This window comes from Engraulis encrasicolus, chromosome 16, assembly GCF_034702125.1.
Source record: "Engraulis encrasicolus isolate BLACKSEA-1 chromosome 16, IST_EnEncr_1.0, whole genome shotgun sequence".
Lineage (NCBI taxonomy): Eukaryota > Metazoa > Chordata > Actinopteri > Clupeiformes > Engraulidae > Engraulis > Engraulis encrasicolus.
The window spans coordinates 10,577,675-10,598,383 of record NC_085872.1 but is presented as its reverse complement, the minus strand read 5'-3'; the positions used below and the strand labels follow the sequence as shown (position 1 = coordinate 10,598,383).

Sequence of the window (20,709 nt, the reverse complement as noted above, 5' to 3'; positions counted from 1 at the left end):
AAAAAGCAATTAAAATGAAAGACATTTGTTGAGATAATACAATGTTAATGGCAACATGTTCTAATGTGTCTGCTGTATCAAACTTAATGCGCTTACACTTAACATAGATCATCATAACCCTTCCTCCCCTCCCTACTCGGTCTTGGCGGAAAGTCTGATATCCAGGTACGGAGAAAACACTGACAGGGGTTGATTGTTGTAACCATGTCTCAGACAAGCATAAAAAGTCCAAGTTAGAACTAGACAAGTGAATCAGCTGGTCAGACTTATTGACAACACTTCTAACATTTAAATGTCCACCAAAAAGCCCCCTAGGTTTCAGTTTTGGATCCCATATGACCTTTGCGTGATTGACAGTCTGAAATAAGTAATGATCATGATGATGTGTGTGTGTGTGTTATGGTATCTGTAATGGATGGCACCATGCCACCAGGAAGTCTTAGGCTGCAATGTCGGACCTGTCCCCCTGCTTCCAGATCAGTTTAAAATAAGTTCATTCAGTGAATGCAATTATTGCATTGCTCTAGCCCAGAGGTGGGGTACCTATCTCTCGAGGGCCCTTTGAGGCCGTTTTATCCGCCCCCCCGATATAATTTTAATGTTATGCAGCTTCACATGAAGTATGACATATTTTGTAAATGAATCTTAGAAATTACATTTCTAATGCAATGAAGTTATTTTCAGGGGACCGAGAGAAGGTGGGGACTGTTTTAAAGGTGTCTACCTTCAATGTAGGCCTAAATTGCACAGGGAAACCCTGATTTGTGTTCATAGTACGGCCCTTGTAGTGGCCCCTCGAATGAAAAAGGTTCCCCACCCCTGCTCTAGCCTGAACTATAACTGTTGTTAACAATCTGTTGAACAATTTATAATACTCCCCACTTCAAGAGGGAACATGTATGAGGTTCAGAGGATTCAGAAAGAAAAAAAAAATCCACAAAATATTTCAGTTTTTCTTTTTTTTTAATTTCAGAACGGTCATTGCTTGTATTGTATTTTAACACAGAGAATAAAAGAAAAAAGTCTGGTATTTAGAACAAGGGCAGGCACTTAATTATGGTAATTAACAGCTGCAAGTGACACAAACATACACACACACGTATCCCTATAAATAAATAGATAGAGACAATGAGATGTGCTGATATCCACAATGAACACCTGTAGGTTCAGGGGCACTTTCAAATGAACTGTTAAGATATGTAAATCTAACCTCTTAACATTTCAATTCACTATGTACAAAAAAACATTCTGAAAAGACAGACTGAGTCCGAAAAATGGCATTCATGACATGAAATATATGCAAATCCAATGGCACCCAAGGATTTTGCGGTCTGTGAAAATATGACCATTTAAACTAGACATCATGTTCGGAAGTAAAAAGGCACATCCGCTTTGACTAATAGAGCCTTTATGACCGGCATAAAGGGTTGAGGCAAGAGGGTTTTTTTTTACTGGATTATGAAAATATACCGAAAAATAAATTATAAGATTATTACTGGAGTATGAAAATATACAGAAGAATAAGTGATGCGATTTATGGTCCACTTTCATAAATATAAGTTGAAACAGTGAAAAGAAAGAGGTCATAAAACTTACACTCTCAAAACGTTCTCTCAACCACCTGGATGCATCTTGTGTAGGGAAGCGGATATCTCCTTCTAAATAGATTCACTCCAGACTTTCGGCAAATGGGAAATGTGTTCCTAACAAGAACTCTTTCAGATCAAACTTTCCATGCACTCTGTCAAAAACAACAAAATAAACCCATGTTCAACTAACCTTATCATTTCACATGGCATGTTGTTACAGTATTGATATCTTGTATTACAAAGGCAGGATCCTCATCACTGTCTGAATGTCTGCCAGTCGTATAATACTCTTCCTAAGTCCTCAGTCTGACTAAAGAAAGCGATGTTAGCATGTCATGTCATGGTACAGCTGGCTGTACATCACCCACACTATTTAACCAGAACATTAACTCCAACATTGCGAAAAGAGGTTTTTAAACCATTTAGCAGCAATCATAGATTTCATACCCAACACCAAATATTTACAGATTCTTTCTTCACACATTCATATAAAACAATATGACCAGAGCGCAGTCCAGACTTTTGATCTGATTGCAGGCTTCTTAGATCCATCCTCTCATAACACGTTGCTGTATGCTGTGGACAGAGACTCAGCTAATGCGGCATGGCCAGCTCCAGGTCTCTGCAACGCTGGGAAGTCCATGGGAAGAAGTTGCCCCAGCAATGAATGTCCTCAGGCTTCAGTCAGCGCTCCCCATCGCCCTCTGCTGGAGGAGGAGGGATAAAGTGCAGCTTCACGGAGCTCCATGACGGGCGGCCATTGCTCTGAGTCTGACTTCCCGTCTGCTGCCTGTGTGGGTGTGTCCATCTCTCAGCCTGGACTCATTATAGTGGTGCTGCTGAGCTTCGTAACTCCCCTCGATGGCCCTGATGAGCCTAGCGCTTTATCACCACCTGTTCGTAAGGACCCACGCCAACCCTGAGGAAGAGACAGAGAGAAACACAAAAAAATACAGTTTTTAGAGAGTGCAACTTTCACCACCATCACCTAAAAGCACACAAGACCACCTTAAGGCACTGCCACTCTGCTTTGCAAGTGAATATTTTTAAATGATCAATACTGGTAATGCTTAAATTTCTCTCTTCCTTTTCTCCATAGTTGTGTAGACACACAGTGTACATTTCAAGGTGAGATGTTACCAGAGATGGGACCAAGTCACTAATTTGCAAGTCGCAAGTAAGTCTCAAGTCCTTCCAATCAAGTCCAAGTCAAGTCACAAGTTACGACACATTTGACCTAGTCAAGTCCAAGTCCCAAGTCGTGCCAAAGCCAAGTCAAGTCCAAGTCTTATTTTTTCCAAGTCCTTAACAAGTCACCTTGTATTCTATGTGCAATATTGACAATTACTTTTGGTCATAAATTCATTACCTCTCCACACTGCTTTGCATGTACCCCTTTGCCAGTCATGTCCCGTACGAAAATCATGGATGGAGGTGTAGGTAGAGGTGGGCCTAAGGGTGGGATTCAATTCTGCAACTCTGTGATCTTCAGTCTAACTCCCTAACTATTACACGACGGCTGCAAACAAGTTTCATGTTTTTTTGGGTGACCATGCAATCCACAATTAACCATAAACCACAGACACAAATCATGCTGAAAAAAAAAACCCATGAGACCTTAGAGAGTTTTACTACAGTAAAACCATGGAAGATTTTCGTAAGGGGTTCTAAACAAAAATAGTAGGCCTACTGGTACTGTTTAAGGGTAAATCATTTAGTTTTTCTTTCTTCCATTCATTTTTTTTTCACACACAAATGTAAAAAATGTTTATATTCAGACTTGGAATGCTATTGCACGTCATGGCCAGCTAAAACTGTCAAGTCAAGTCAAGTCTCGAGTCAATAGCGCACAAGTCGAGTCAAGTCACAAGTCATTCCTAATATTGGCAAGTCAAGTCTCAAGTCGAGTCATTCGTTACTCAAGTCACAAGTCAGTCCAAGTCACAAGTCACAAGTCACAGGTCCACATCTCTGGATGTTACAATTGTCTATGTGACTAAGAAATCAATCTAATCTTAATATCTATATCTACCTTTCTAACCAGCTACAGATCTATGCAAACCATCATAATCAGTATATGTAAGCAGCAAGCTATATGATATAATATCAAAACACAGCACAAGTGTATCCTGAAGTCAGAAAGTCAGTTCCCAGCTACTTCCTATATAAAATGTATTGCAGCAGTCCCACACTGGGCTCACATTACATGACATCACCCCAACAGAGGACAGTAAAGGGTGCCAGCTGCAGAGCTGACCCCTGTGCTGTGTGTGAGTGTGTGTGTGTGTGTGTGTGTGTGTGTGTGTGTGTGTGTGTGTGTGTGTGTGTGTGTGTGTGTGTGTGTGTGTGTGTGTGTGTGTGTGTGTGTAAAAGTTACATAAGAGTGCCCACCTGGTGTGCTGGCTGCCGAGGGCTGTGCTGCCACCGGGACCCACAAACAGACGCAGACCCTCCTCTGCAGAAAAAAAAACACACAATACATATAGCATGTTCAATGTAACCATTGTACACAAGCAACAAAACACAGATTTATGCCAATCAATTAAGTAAATGGTTGCACCAAAATACAACATTGTGATTATTCTTATTCTATACATGTCCTCCAGAGAGTAAAAGAAATAAACAGCAATAAAAATAGAAGTGTTAACATGAAGGATTATTTTTGATGCCGCCACCACCACTACTGTCAACAGTTTATGAATGCCAGGACCAATGAAATATCATCAGTGGGTCATTATGTTCACTTCATAGATCAAGAAGGAAAGTCCACACACTGTTGCGGCTCAGTGATTTATTTAATACAATGTTTCGACCTCACACGGCCTTCGTCACAAATGACAGACTGTATGAGGTCGAAACATTGTGATGAATAAATCGGTTGAAAAATGTGTTGTTGAATAAATTGGTGAGTAGCAACAGTGTGCGGGCTTTCCTTCTTCTAGGCGTCTTTGTTTGATTTAGCACCTGTTTTACTGGATATGCACGCACACTGCTTTTGCCCACTGCTTTTGCACTTCATAGATCACACAGACATAGAAGGTATTGGTCAGACATTGATAATCATTATCAGGTATAAAATGATTTCTTCTAAGTCGTAGGGGCATGACTACTATCCCTCAGTAAAAGGGTAGTTGAATATCTCGATATCTTTGCCGCTTACGTGGTATGGTACATGTCAACATGTAGATTCTTGGGAAAGCAGAAGCTAATCGTATCACTTGGTTTGTTCCCATTCTTAACACTGCATATGCAACATGCAATGCTTGCCATTCATTATCAGTTTATCATTCCTCCACGCTGTTGTTCACAAAAGCGACATTTGAATCCATTCTGTGGCGCATGTTGTGAGCTCAAGAATCTCTGCCAAATGCATCATTTTGGAGCGCGAGCACAAGAGCACAAGCGTACAAGCTGCTTCGTCCTCCCACGTCCACACACGACTCCAATTCTATTCAGAGAACATGTGTTGTCTTTTTGTTTGATCGCCATGGTTACCCGTGCACTTTGGGGTTTCCTTGTGGTAAGCTATGACTAAAGCACCATCAGAACTATGTACGTTAATTCAACAGTCATTCGCTTCAGTGAATCATAGTGGTCAGGGTATAGCCCAAAAAAGACACCTTCTTGAGTTGACCCGTGACAATAGAGCCAACACATGTACATGAAATGAAAGAAATGTCAGCACACCATTTTCATCCTTCCACCCGTGATGATTTTACTTGGAATATTCGTATTCGTCCCAAAAATGTTTATTGCATATTTTTTGCCTTATTTATTGTGGATAGGGCAGAGAAGATCTTGACCGGAGGAGAGTGGGAAACCAAGATGGAGGTAAGGTTGGGAAATGATGGTCCTGCCGTGGCTCTAACGGTAGGGCACTGGGCTGCTACGCTGGCGACCTGAGTTTGATTCTGGCACAGGTTATTTGCCGACCCCTCCCCATCTCTCTCCCGATTCGTTTCCTGTCCACATCTCATACTGTCCTATCATCATTAAAGTTGAAAAAGACGTTTTAAAAAGGCTGGGAAAATGGCGACCCAGGCCAGATTCGAACCTGCGTCTCCAGTCCATTCATAGCACAATGCATTAGCAAGATGCACCACTTCATCCCCGCACTACACTCTGTAAAGAGGAGGCAACTCACCCTCGGCACTGGAGTCCAGCAAGCCGTGGCTGAAGTCTTGACTCTGGAGGATCTTCTCCACGATGTCATCAGCGTCCACCCTGGTGGCGTCAAACCGTTTCAGTTGGGATTCCACCGAGTCCTGCTTAACCGGATGTCTTGCAGAGGGAAGTGGTAAAGCATGTCTTCAACCACAAGACACGACACACAAATGTGTTCAGCATCAGATATACATATTTCTTAAGATAAGGGAAATTGTTGGAAACATATGGCAATCGTAAAGAGACGTTTAGAGAGACAGCATTCCCTAAGACGTTACCATAGAAGTCAAGTCAGCACTGCCTTATACCTGAATATTTGTCATTTTGAATGCGACCTGTTCGTGATTACAGACACAGTGATTTGTATTACATGATGTGCTACTGTTGCCCTTCTCCTGTCTGTGGAGGCATCTTTCTCAGTCTATTCCACTCTGTTCCCTTCATTTCCATTTTACTTGCTCACCTGTTTAGCCTGTCCATTGAGACACTCATCTGTGGTGTGCTCATGTGCTCTGGCACAGCAGCACTGGCAGCTGAGGTTGAGGGTTTAGGATCTCTCTCCTCTGCGGCCTCCGGCATGCTGCCCACACCTGTCGAGGCACTTCCCACAGAGGTGCTCCGCTTGTGAGTAAGCTCTGATAGGCTGGAGGACCTTGAGTGACCTGTGCTGTAGCCTATGGGAGACAAGCAGTAGGAGAAGGCGGTGGGAGTCCACACGTGAGCTTTGAGGAATCATTACAGCTTAAATAGTCATATAAATTACAATAATGTCCTGAGAGGAAGTGGTACTACATAACTAAAAAGTCCTGGGGAACACATGGATAACTTATGCGCAATAACTGAGGTTACATTTTAAATTGCAAAGAAGTTAGTAACATAGTGATGCATGCTTTTTGTGCCGCGTCTACATGAAGGGGACTGTGAAAGACAATAACCACAGAGACAAATATAGTATATGCATAACAGAAAAATCAATTCTCCAGGACGATATATTAAAATACCAAGGTCACACTACCAGGGTTGGTTGTACTGAGTGGAGGATCTACCAGGCAGGGCTTGAAATCAATGTCGAAACATAAAACTTCCAGCCATAAATCTTTGTGCAGGCAAATTTTCACAAGCACACAAACCCACACACATCCTTCAGGGCATGTCTGTACCGGACGCGGGTGAATGAGTGATGTCACTTTTGGGTGAGTCGTATTTCCCCACCTGAGACTTTGGACTGTTGGCTGGCGTAGCTCGACGTTCTGGAGTGGCCGCCTCCCCCGACTTCTTCCGGAAGGGAACCGCACTTCCTGGGGTGCTCCACTGGAATGGCGACACAATAGGACAGCATGAGTCTGGCTTTTTTGGCTTTTATTACCTTTATTCATGATAGGACAGTTGAGTGAGACAGGAAGCAAGTGGGGAGAGAGAGACGGGGAAGTGTTGGCAAATGACCCCGGCCGGAATCGAAACCTGGGTGACCGGTGTAGCAGTGCAGTGGCAAGCTGTTTGAGCCACGGCTTTTTATTCGTCAATGATTACCAAGTCACTGCCTAATTGGTTAGGGTGCCATAAATGAATCACAGGGCTTATGCCGGGTCTTCCATCTATCCCCATACAATGATTGCCTTGTCTAGTTTGGCGTACACAATGATAATTCAGCTCAACGTTAGGCTCGTGCTGAAGTAGACTGATGAGACAACTTAAATCATTTACCCAAAATCTATACAGGCTTTAACTAACTGGTCAATGATGTGGATGCTTTCCTGCATTCTGAAGAAAGCTCTATTCTTTTCAGCCAAGGCAAGAGGCTATTCAAACATTCACGGCAAGTTCAGTTGATAAGAACAGTGCTGGGTGGGAGCTGCTGCTTAAAGTGAATAATAAATGTCCGCAACACTGCTAATAGGCGAGTACATCTATGCAAAAAAAAGACCTAACCCCCAAAAAATTGATACAAAAGGTTTTTCAACTGATTTCGTTACCTCTAAGTGATCTTAATAACACACTAAAAATCTAGGAAAATCTGACTTCAGGAAAGGTGTCATTTTCATGATCAAAGTGTTTTAAAATAAAGGTTACTACATGATAATTACATTGGCATGAACTAACATGTTTTCAGGATCTGTTTGTTTGGAGTGCTGTTTGGGTGGATAAAGACACTACTGCTATGATAATATCCATGTGCTGTTTGTCAGGGCACATCATCAGTGATGAATCATGGTGTCACTAGGTATTTTGGGTCTTTCAGCAGCTGAACTGAATAGACAGGAGCCACTACATGTGTAAGTGGAGGGCAAGGTGAAACGGTTGGTACTGGAGACAGACAATGTCCTGAAAGGACATAGGGCTTTAGCATAGCTTTCTGGTAAGCCAGAGTAGGGCCTGTTGTAGCTTCATAGGCAAGGGTCAGGGCCTTGTATTCAATTAGGGCATGAAAAAGAGGACATGGCTGGGAAACTGAGGCTATGTGGTCAGAGAATGATAGATGGTCATCAACAATGACACCTAGATTTCTTGTGGCCTTATTTGAGGCAACAGTAGCAGAATCCATATGGGTCATTTCACGTGAAATCAGACACTTTGGGACCCGACCGACCCGGATTTCAATCATACTTGGTGTGCCTTTTCAGTAGCAAGGTAGCACCCCAGAACTGCATTGGTTTGAATCTGACACTAATATTAAGGGAGAAACAGACTAGGAAAGGTTCACATGTGAGGGTAGGACACTATACATTCAGCCTTGAATATATCAGTCAGTGTTAGTCACAAAAAGATGCCTGTGGTGTTGTTTGAAAGCTCTTTTCGGGCTCTACATATTACACAATCACCTTGGAATACAACTACTCTCAGAATATGAATTATGATAAATTGAAAAATTAAAAATTGAATATCTAAAAAACTTATATTTTAAAATGGCCAGTTCCTTGTCCAAACTTAGCCGGCAATGTCATGAGCAGCACCTAAAATGCTGGTGTTCGGTTTGTTATTCATTTCAGAGAGAAGTTGACTCACAAATATGGCATCATACAGACCACTTACTAATAATATGGTAATACCATAGTAGCATCACATGACAAAAAAAAAACAAAACAAAAATGGTCAGTGTCCATGGTCCCAGGTTTCAGAAACTAAGGCAGATGTCCATTTATACACACCAAATGATGATATGTGAATGTTTGAACATTCCTTCTCTGTGTACCTGTGCCATCTTCCCTTTACCGTACTTTAAAGAGATAATCAATGGCTACACTCTCATTTTTTACTCTACCAGTGCATTTGAAGCAGCAGCTGTGTCTTTTGTAGATAATTTATAAGTACGTCCTGTTGCAGTTACAGGTTCCACTACCAGAAGCACATCCTGATGATCCATGACAAGTCTATCTGGTCTGAAGGGAAAAGTGAAGGATGGAGATGGTCCATGAGAATGCAGGAAGTTCAGTTTCACCTCTCCAGTGCTCGGCATACATTCCTCAGCACATGCTAGCCACCAGTTGCCATCATATACAGCTACAACATACCCTTTGATGCTTGAAAATGTAACACAGCAAGCCATTTAACTGTCCCTCCAACGCCATCACATGGACCTTTGCCATGTGATGTGGCAAAAAAGTGCCACTCTGCAGGTATGTGAAAATCTGCCTCGTGGTGGCACAAATTTGTTGTGTTTTTAAGGTTCTTATATTGTGCAGGAAGTCTGCAACGTCCTATTGACAATTAAATTGTAACGCCATACCAACTGTTTGAATTTGTCAAGGATAATGTCAAGAACATCCATTGCCAGTTTGCCACAACAGAGATGTACCATCATGAAGCTGAGAACCTGTTGAAAAGGTTTGAATCTGCAAGAACTATTCCAGGTACTCAAAAACTACACAGCTTCTGCCCATTGTCAATGGACACAGTGGAAGTTAGGCCATTTTGAGCATTCAGAGAAGGCAGAGTTGAAAGAGTGAGCTCAGTAAAGGAATGTGTTACATTTTCAAGCATCAAAGGGTATGTTGTAGCTGTATATGATGGCAACTGGTGGCTAGCATGTGCTGAGGAATGTATGCCGAGCACTGGAGAGGTGAAACTGAACTTCCTGCATTCTCATGGACCATCTCCATCCTTCACTTTTCCCTTCAGACCAGATAGACTTGTCATGGATCATCAGGATGTGCTTCTGGTAGTGGAACCTGTAACTGCAACAGGACGTACTTATAAATTATCTACAAAAGACACAGCTGTTGCTTCAAATGCACTGGTAGAGTACAAAATGAGAGTGTAGCCATTGATTATCTCTTTAAAGTATGGTAAAGGGAAGATGGCACAGGTACACAGAGAAGGAATGTTCAAACATTCACATATCATCATTTGGTGTGTATAAATGGACATCTGCCTTAGTTTCTGAAACCTGGGACCATGGACACTGATCATTTTTGTTTTGTTTTTGTTTTGTCATGTGATGCTACTATGGTATTACCATATTATTAGTAAGTGGTCTGTATGACGCCATATTTGTGAGTCAAATTCTCTCTGAAATGAATAACAAACCGAACACCAGCATTTTAGGTGCTGCTCATGACATTGCCGGCTAAGTTTGGACAAGGAACTGGCCATTTTAAAATATAGGTTTTTTAGATATTCAATTTTTAATTTTTCAATTTATCATAATTCATATTCTGAGAGTAGTTGTATTCCAAGGTGATTGTGTAATATGTAGAGCCAGAAAAGAGCTTTCAAACAACACCATAGGCATCTTTTTGTGACTAACACTGACTGATATATTCAAGGCTGAATGTATAGTGTCCTACCCTCACATGTGAACCTTTCCTAGTCTGTTTCTCCCTTAATATTAGTGTCAGATTCAAACCAATGCAGTTCTGGGGTGCTACCTTGCTACTGAAAAGGCACACCAAGTATGATCGAAATCCGGGTCGGTCGGGTCCCAAAGTGTCTGATTTCACGTGAAATGACCCATATTGAGCTTGATATCATGGCAACCTAAATCTTTGGCTGGGATCACCAGCAGTGCATTTGGGCGAGGCTCAACTGAAGCTTGCATTCCTTCATACTTGTGGATAGTTCAGAGAGGCAAGCGGAAATGTGTGTGACCGTGGAGTCATCTGGCACAAAGTAACTATGCTTCATCGGTGTAACAGTAGTATGAGAAGCTGTGAGAACAGATAACATGGGCCAGTGATGTGGTGTACATGGCAAATAGGAGTCCCAGCACCAGCCCTTAGGACACCTCTGTGGAGAGGCTATGATTTGAGGACAGCTGACCTTGCCCTTGATACATGCTAAGAATGATACCACCAGACTCAAAGAATGTCTGGAAGAACTTGAGAAACACAAAACTCAATTATTTATCTAAGAGAGATGTTAAATAATCATGTTTTGAAAAAAAAATGCTAGCTGGTGTGTCTGCACAAAGATTTTCAGATTTACTACAAAACAGAAAGGGATGTCCATAATCTCTTCTGAAGATATCTTCTGGTTTACTAGAAACAAAATAAAAGAGTAATTTTGAGCTTGGCTTTTTCAGATTTTGAGGTTTTGCATTTTGAAATTTAATGCATATTTAATTAGATATAGTCCAATTACCATATTAAAACATAACATTTCAGAAATCTTGCAATACATTTTTTTCTCACAAATATGTGAGTAATCACCGGATTAAGTTTCATGGTGATATCGGGAAGGTACATTTTTTGGCCTATTCACGTGGAGTGTCTCTTGACCCTTAAAATAAGATTTTTAGTATGTCATTTAGCAGGTCCAATAGTAATAGAATCCATAAAAAAACCTTTTGTATCAATTTTTTTGGGGTTAAACCCTAAATGTACTCGCCTATAATGCTCCCAGTTGTTTCATGCCATGATGTTTCAGATCTTAGGACTAAGGTCTGAAATGATGTGCCATTAAATTACTGGGAGCATTAACAGTGTTGCAGGCATTAATTATTTTCATTATTTTGTTTCGTCCAGCACCTGTGCCACTGATGTTCGCATATTCTCTGCTTTCTTGGGAGCTGCTGCTTACCTGATGCAGACAAGCATGGCCTTGGCGTCTCTCCCTTAAGAGACTCGTGCAGATGGTCTGCCTCTCCTGGGATCCCTATGGTCATGGCGGTGGACGGAGCCCTGTGACACATGCAAACACAGAGCTGTGATTGGCAATGCCACAGAAACGAATATACAAAGCACACTGTGTGTTACAGAATTTGTGTATTGTTGTGACAATGAGTTTTTTTATATACAGTAGTAACTTAGATTTTTATGTTGGAAAATCAATTCCTCCTGATTTTGTTTGTTTGTTTTGTTTACACAGGTCAAAAACATGGCCTTAGGTACTCATTAGACCTGTGAGGCACAACCTAGGCCAAAAAAAAGGCATCACTGCAGACAGGCCGTGTCTCAAATGCCGCACTTGTGCACTTCGGGCACTGTTTTTCAGTGCCTAGGGCGCTCACGCTGAAAATGTCAGTTGAGCCAGTGCACTGAAAGTGCCAAGATAATCCCCTAACAATGGCGGAAAATGCAGTGCTTGAATAATGGACACTGCACGCACTAAACGGCGGCCATGTTGACAATGACACAGAGAAAATGTGGCATTCAGTTCAGTAGAAGAGTTTGACCAACAGTCTCCTAATTCTGTAAGTAATGTTGATGGGACACCAACCTTTTCATGTCAACCAAAGTATTGTATGTGTAATTGTTGTCCTTTGGGGTGAAGGACATGGAAATAGAAGCACCAGATGCTGTGCATTGCAAACAGTAGCCAACTCATATTTTGGCGAGCTAATGCCATGCTCAGCCGTCACTTCCAGCCAGGGCACAGTGCTCAAATTTTTCCAGGACACTATGCACTAAAGACCCCAGTGCACTGTGCACTGACTGTCAGTGAAACTGACAAAAGCGCGTCATTTGAGACATAGCCTCAGTCTAACTATCGTAAAAGGCCTTCTAGGCCAGCACCTGGCGCGTAATCACAGGCCGAGGCTGCCTGGACTCCACCTGATGTCTCCAAGGACTCCCTTTGTTCAGTGCAAGACGCCAGTGCACAGCTGCCACTGGGTCACCGATCCCAAACACACGCACACTGCTTTGACGCATGTGCAACCCCGACCCCAAACACACCAGTGTGCAGGCGTACACAGACAACAAACGCATGTTGCACCTGCTTGCACGCATGCAGACACACGCACACACGTAGCATTTGTTTTCCAAACACTCCTGCGCATCACAAGCCCCTCCATGGAAAATCTCTCCCTTTGCCCCTTTGCCACTGACACTTTTCTGTTCCTTGCCCAGTCACAGAGGCGCAAGAACTGTTTTGGTAAGTGTTAACACTGGTGACCACAAATCACAGCTTCTGCATGGTAGGGGAGCCCCTTTTTCAAACACAGGAGCTAGGTGCACTCTCACACTCATACTAGTGGAGCTGCTAATTTGGCATTACTGTAATGCATTGCCTAGTAGCTTTCAGGCATCCCCACATGGAGTTGGTCTTTAATAATAGCACTGCGCTGGAGCCAAAGCTGGAACGTGAAAGGGCATCTTAGGTGATGGGTTAATTAACATCTCGATTGTTTACGAGGTCTAATCTTATCTTGCTGTCTAAGGGGTGTACAGTATGAGAGCATAAAACATCACACCTCTTGACTCACTCACTACTAGGGGTGTAAATCACAGCCTCCATGACGATACGATTTGACATTGATTTCTTAAGGCAGTGATTCGATTATTTTCGATACTTAAGAATGTCCCACGATACGATAAAATTTCATTTGATTAGATTTTTTTTCCAATTACTTTTCCACTTCTGTTGTGTTATGGAGCATTGGGCAGGGGCCAGTGCGATTCTATTATTTTCGATTCTTAAGAAAGCCTCACGATACGATACAATTTTATTTAATCGTTGGCCTTAGGATCGATACATATCGATTATCATTTACAACCTTACTCACTACTGGCACTACTTGGTAAATGTCATAGTGTATCTCAATTGGGACCTCCCTGGTTGAAATACAGGACAAATATAATGTTATTTGGGGTCACGCAAATATAGCTTGACACCAGAGCTTGACATGAACTTTTTTGCTCACCAGTCTTTGTGGCTAGTGGTTTTCCTAAATCACTAGCCAGCCTTTCTACTATCCACAGTTTAGTTTGTCAGTATTCTTCCTTCACCATGAGACATCTGAATATGAAGTGCTAAAGGAAGATCAATCCAATGAAATAGTGAGAATATTTTAGACAAATAGAATCTGAGTGTGATCATTCTTGAACTTAAATATAACAAACTGATATAAGGGCAGAAAATTATAGGATAAAAACTGTGTGTGTAAATATACCCAAGAATAAGTTACCTGTCAACATGGCTAGTGAGTCTGAACTTATCACTAGCTACAGCCAAGTTTTACCCATTTTTGGCTGGTTGGCAGATGCCAGTGTCAAGCCCTATTTGACACACAAAAACGTAAACAAACATGTTAAGGCTGCTAGTCTAAATGGGCTTTTAGACTGTGATGTAGCACAACACTTAACTGTGCTTTCACCACATGATAGAAAGCGAAAGGCTAAGCTGGAGACCTTACTGGTTCTTTTAGACCACCTGCTGAATGCAAAGGAAGTACTGGTATGCATCGAATCCTCAAGATAGATGGGCCCCCCCCACTACAGAGCAACAGCCTCAAGTAGAGCCTTCAGGCTGACAGACAACCATACCAGGGCTGGTTCAAGCACCCATTCTCAAAACGACCAATATGTAAGAGCTGAAAATCAGAGCATTCAGGGGGGGCTAACAGTAGGAGGGTGATGGGAGTTGACTCAGTAGCATCTTGAATGCTTTGGGTTTACAGCACAACGCTGCAGAGAGGGGTTGGCAGGGCTTACTACAGTGTGCAGTGATGATGATGATGACGATGATGGGCGTTCTTGCGTAATAGCTGTGCGTATTCCGAGTGCTATGTAGGGCTTTCCCAAGGCCTCTGACGGCATTAATACCCACAGACTACAATGAGTGTGACTGATTTAGGCGTTGGTGGATTGGCTCCTTTGGCAAACACACAAAACACTATCTTTATCTTGCTCACACACAACCGTACGCAATTTCGGTCCCACTTTCCCCCAATGCATACACATGGGTCAACACACTCATTATGTTTCCCGAACACGCGCTGACAACGCTACTCCCACTCTCCCATTAGTTATACTGCAGAGGGTAGCTGCCAAACTGAGAGACGGGGAGTGCGTGGGTGCCTGATGCTTTCTCCTGTCCTGCCAACCCTTGCTGACAACCCCACAACGACTGCTGACATCACATGCTCCCTCTTACATGCCACATCTTAAAATGTTGAATTGTGTGTGTGTGTTTGTGTGTGTGTTTGTGTAAATGTCTAGCCTCCTCTGTACCAATCCGTACCATAACTGATTCTTCAGTTTCTCCAAAATGTTTGGGAAGTTAAAAAACAAAAGCCAACAAATGAACTTCTAGCAAGCTTCCGTGTCAAGAGTGGAAGAACGTGACAACAGAATCAGCTGCTTGCAGGATTCAGCCCTCACTACCACTACTTATGTGATGACTGGGCCGTGTGTTGCCATAACAACACAAGAGGGGAATACTGTTGTCCGGGCCTCCCCTGTGACTCAGCTGTTCCTCTTAGACCTCAGCACATGGCACGGGGGGGGGCAAGGCACACAGCTGTCTTAATGCCAGCACTATGGAGCGGTGTGTGTGAGTCAGCGAGAGAGAGAGAGAGAGAGAGAGAGAGAGAGAGAGAGAGAGAGAGAGAGAGAGAGAGAGAGAGAGAGAGAGAGAGAGAGAGAGAGAGAGAGAGAGAGATTGTGTGCGAGTGCAAGATTTGAAGAAACTAAAAGAGAAAGGAAAGACTGAAGAGGCATGGATGTTTGAGAGGAAATTAATGTGTGTGTGTGTGTGTGTGTGTGTGTGTGTGTGTGTGTGTGTGTGTGTGTGTGTGAGAGAGAGAGAGTGAGAAAGAAAGAAAGATAGAAAGAAAGAAAACAGTAATGAAAGCGATACAGAAAAACAAGGGTGGCGGGTGCAGAGATTGTGTATCAGCCACACACTTCATAATAAAAAGCACAATCCAACACATATTCAAGAAGTAGAGAACAGTTATCAGCCTGCTCTATTTATGATGTTGGGAAAGGCCACTTTATAACTACACACAAAGCTGACAACAGTGCATCTGTGGCCTTGAAACACAGGAAATGGAAGTAGATGAATACAGCGTGGTAAGTCATTCACCATTCACATTTTTGACAAGGCCACAAAAGTCTTTGGGACACCCTTTCAAAACAAAGCAATGCCAGGGGATGTTTAAAGTTCCTCACTCTACTCAACCTTCTATACGTAGCAGACACATTTTTTTTTTTTTTGCTTCTGGTGTTATAAACTACACTCTGTTTTTCTCTGACGATGGTTGATTCAGTATCTCCATCAGTGGCAGGATGTAAGCCAGCCACATCATTTCCTCTGCGAGACATGATGTCGTGAGGGGTTTTTGCGGTTCAGCTCATTTCAGACACACACATCAAAGGGTAACGATACTGCGCATGGATGGTCTGGAACTTGCTACGTGAGTGTGTGGTCTGCAACTCTAGCGAAACAAAGCTAGTGCGAATATAAGCTCGATCGCACCAAGTCTTCCACTTCCAAATTTTTGAAATCTCAGCTATTCGCGTACTATGGGTTGTTTTACTTTTGTCAGAGGGATGCAAGAAATGCATGAATGCATTACTGCATTTGAGGCAAATTAGATTATATAAAGTCTCTAAACCCTCCTGAAGTTCACTTGCCCCTTCTCACTGGGTGATTTAATAAAACAATAAAGAAAAACAAAGACAGCGGAAAGTGACGCAACAACAGTCAGTTACTGTAGAGAGAATACGAACCATTCATTACACAACACTATTGCAAAGATTAATGTTACCTGCCAATTCAAGTTTACTGGTTACACAAGAATTGTGCTCAGGGTAAGATGGGGAGAGGAAGGGTGTGCTTGAGTTTACTTGCGTAAAAACAGACAAATGTTGTATTCAGAAGAACTTAATCTTTGTCTTAATCCATTCATTACACAATATGAATGCTTGTGTGTGTGTGTGTGTGTGTGTGTGTGTGTGTGTGTGTGTGTGTGTGTGTGTGTGTGTGTGTGTGTGTGTGTGTGTGTGTGTGTGTGTGTGTGTGTATTGAAGAAAGTAAAACTATTACAAGGTACTGCGGCTTACGTTTTGAAGCAGGGGTCTCCTGACATCAGTTGCATATTGATCATCACCTGTGGAAAAGCAGAGAGGAATGGGGACAGACAGGTGAGCACACACACATCTGATGACAGCTCAGTCACGGCACTGACATTCACCCACAAACACAGTGTGTGAGTGTGTGTGTGTTTGTGAGTGTGTGTGAACACAAACCACATATAGAATGAGCTCCATGAAACCAGACACCGCATCCTGTTAGCACTCTCAGCGCCAGGCCCACTGTTCCACCAATCAAAACCGCCGCAGATGCACAGCACACAAACAAACACAGCCAAGTTCACAGCACTCCACAAATAGCTAGCATACATACGGCAGCAGTAAAGATACATTCATTTCTATAACAACTCAGACTGAGGGCGAGGAATGGAGAGCCAGGTGTAAGGTGTTGTTACAGTATTGTTATTACAGAAAGAATAGATTAGAATGACACAAAATATTTGGAAAAAAAAACTAAGAACAAGTGTTATATGAGCACTGTGAATAGCACTGTAGAGGTGTGTGTGCGTGTGTGTGCCGTTGTTGTGAGGCCGTTACCTTGAGGATGGAGTTGTCCTGCCGAGTGTTTTTGGTGTCGTAGCCCTCCAGTAGACAGCGGCGGGTGGTGTTTCCCGAACCAGCGAACTCAGCCAGGTTCAGATCAGCAAACCCAAGCTGTGCCATCACACAGGAGAAAATGTTAAGAAAGAAGAGCTCATCAGTCTGTTAGTTAACATGTGTCATGTGGTTTCAGTGTGCTGCTGCACTACTCAGTATGCTGACTGAATTACTAGTGTGTGTAAAATTAGGTGTTTTTTTAAAGGTTACCTTTGCAAAGGTCTTCCCGCCTTTCAGCTCCTGCAAAACACCAGGCATAAAAACAGCTCATTCCACCGGAGAGAAGTAAATATGTCACTTAGCCTACTGCCATTGTGTGTAAATTAGAGATGAATTATTGAAACACAGTGACACACGACACACTCAATAGCTTACCTTCCGCACAGACACTCTACACACACATGGGTCCAGCACGCCAGTTCCTGCATTGGCACTCATTTTGCACGGAAAGGAGAACCTTTTCCTCCAGCGAACACAGTTGGCCTGAACTGCTTCCCTGGGAAGACACACAGATGGACAGAAGACATTTATTTAAATTTCATTCAAGAAAACCTGAATTCTTTCCTGAATCTGTGTGCACAATGAGGCTTTCACTTTCACTTCTTTCATGAATACCTGGTAACATCCGTAATACCTTTACTTAATGGAAATGAAACACAAAAACACACAAACTATTTTTCTATTCAAGGCATCTGATAACTTAAGACGGAACAGCTCAAACACGTTGCTAAATGATACATTACGATTTACCTGGTCGTCAGTTAAACCCAAAAGGGGTTTTTTTCATTCCTTTGAGGAGCTTCCACTTAACTTAATCAGTGTTAGTCAGTTTAATACCTAACGTAATCAGTGTTAAAAGTCCAATCGTTTTCTTCAGAAACAAATAGGAGTGCTGGGCAGCTGTTCGCTTGCTGTAAAAAAAAATGTGTGAAAGATACCGACACAGTGGCACAAAGGCGTCACAGACCTTGCACTTAACCTCACTAACACATCCACCCAAAATGTAGCAGATTGCCAGATTAAATGATTAAAAATAAAACAACTAGCGGGAAATACAGAAATGTTTGCATAGAACTAAAACAGAGATAACAGAGTCGGTTGGGTTGAGTGAAGTTATTTCAATGGAGCTACTTGCAGGAAAGAAAGAATGAGAGGATGTGAGGTTTGTTTACACATTTGGAAAAATGCAAGTGGTTGCCATGTAGCAGGCATCTCCACAAGAATGTGAGCCGTTAGGAGTGACCTAACCGGAGCACATGATGCCAACAAGTCTCTCTCTCTCTCTCTCTCTCTCTCTCTCTCTCTCTCTCTCTCTCTCTCTCTCTCTCTTCTCTCTCTCTCTCTCTCTTTCTCTCTCTCTCTCTCTCTCTCTCTCTCTCTCTCTCTCTCTCTCTCTCTCTAACACCTGGCTCTGCTGTCCAAAGACAGTAAGATGCTCCATCTTATGGCTACTGGATCCACTACCTGGCAGGTTATCAACCTTGCACTGTTAGTACTACAGGATCACAAGACAGCTTTCAAACTGTATAGTGGTGATTTTGTCCACATCATCTGAGTACCAACTCTCCAGCGGTTTACAAAGCACAGAGATAAACATCAGAGTAGCCCTACCTATGCAACAGTGTAATTTGTAAGCCCCATCCGAAGGCTTTACATTGACATGCAAACCTTGAATAGGATGTTTGATTTTTTTTAAAGTCAGCCCCTACTCATTGGAGTTACTGCTTCTGTTATTATTATCTGATGAGAAACAATCCAGGCCATCTGATAAAGTCTCTATTTTTCTAATCAGTGATATACACTTTGACTTTGACAGTTGTCATTATCAGAAGATAAGACATGATCCACGACAGGGTCAAGTCAAGTAATATTGGGGGAACGTCTCCTGCATTCATGAAGGAAAGGAAAAAGTCTTGGGGTGGCAGTCCCCAACAAAGGCAGGTCACGCTTGACAATGACAACAATCACGGTTGTCAGCGAGAAGTAGACTGGGCTTACAGTCAGTCGGTGACACTTGCTTAAAACTCAAACGCCTGTCTGTCTAGAATAATGTTGACGTACGTGACAGTTATGCCAGCAATGCAGTGTGATGCTGAAGCAGTTTACAAAAACTAAGGACAATTTTTTGCCCATGTCTCTAGAATCTGTGCACGAGGCACATCTGATTTCATGTAGGTGTCTCGTAGAGATTATGGGGGTCCCGTAAAATATACTTCTCTGTCTCTGGCTGTACTGTTCACTGTAATAAACTAGACGTGTCGCCAAATCTTGTGCTAGAGGTACAGCAAAGTTCTCAAAACTCAGTAGCAATACTAGAAACCAACAGGTAGAAAGAAGCGTAACCTCTGTAACATACTGCATAATTACAAATACAGACACTGTAGCTAGCTGGCTGGCTGCCTGGCTAACTACATTAGCTATGCTAGCTAGATAGATAACAACAGTAACGACAATGCATTCTGACAGACATTCTGACAGACCTGTGCGTTTTGAGAACAGACTTACACATGGGATAAATAAATCAAATATCTTAAGTAAGTTTGGGTTACAAATATAGTTACCTTGACGATTCTTCCGTGAAGCCACCATCTATAAGTCTGACTTTGCAAAACAGGACTCCGTTGACAAAGGGAACAGAGGACAGTTCGTCTAACTCAAAGTCCACTTTGAATTTGAATTTCTTTTTCTTCATCATGATGAAAGACATTACTGGCTAATGTTAAAGAACAATGAATAAGTCACTATTGTGGGGGCGCCGTTAAACGGTGACAAAATCCGCTTGTAATATCCAAAAGCAACCGATGACAACTGATCTGGTGCTGGTGGACGTTGCTACATATTTGGTTCAAATAATTACGCCCCCTCTGATTCCTCCACAACCCTCTCTCCGACTGGCTAGAAAGAAGACGGAAGCCGTTATTTAGTGATCCATCCCATGTAGGGAAGTGTAGTTTTAGTGCTATTACAGCTGGTGCAATAAATCTGCTTTTATTCATGATTAAACTTGTGTATAGTTTTACACCCATAATAATAGGCCTGATACATAGGCCTAATAATAATAATAATAATAATAATAATAATAATAATAATAATAGTACTAGGCC

At 42.3% G+C, this 20,709-nt stretch overlaps 1 protein-coding gene across 2 annotated transcripts; it reads right to left on the bottom strand.

Moving 5' to 3' along the window:
* Positions 1-950: 950 nt before the first annotated feature.
* On the bottom strand, positions 951-20,468 carry LOC134465114 (EEIG family member 2-like). 2 transcript variants are annotated; one of them, XM_063218573.1, is made up of 11 exons: positions 20,167-20,468; positions 17,981-18,101; positions 17,816-17,845; positions 17,546-17,662; positions 16,979-17,025; positions 11,769-11,869; positions 6,966-7,064; positions 6,217-6,427; positions 5,734-5,897; positions 3,981-4,044; positions 951-2,508 (listed from the first exon to the last, which is right to left on the bottom strand). In XM_063218573.1, the coding sequence occupies exons 1-11, from the start codon at positions 20,310-20,312 to the stop codon at positions 2,466-2,468; spliced, it is 1,143 nt and encodes a 380-aa protein (XP_063074643.1). In that variant the 5' UTR covers positions 20,313-20,468; the 3' UTR covers positions 951-2,465. The 2 variants fall into 2 exon arrangements, with proteins under 2 accessions (XP_063074643.1, XP_063074644.1); XM_063218574.1 differs by having other exon boundaries at positions 5,734-5,870.
* Positions 20,469-20,709: the final 241 nt, after the last annotated feature.

Excerpts from the sequence above, each read along its gene's own strand:
- LOC134465114 (XM_063218573.1), bottom strand. The coding sequence starts at position 20,312 with ATGTCTTTCATCATGATGAAGAAAAAGAAATTCAAATTCAAAGTGGAC. Across the intron at positions 5,898-6,216 it reads TCAATGGACAGGCTAAACAG|ACATGCTTTACCACTTCCCT; the intron begins GTGAGCAAGTAA and ends TTGTGGTTGAAG. Across the intron at positions 4,045-5,733 it reads GCTGGACTCCAGTGCCGAGG|AGGAGGGTCTGCGTCTGTTT; the intron begins GTGAGTTGCCTC and ends TTTTTTCTGCAG.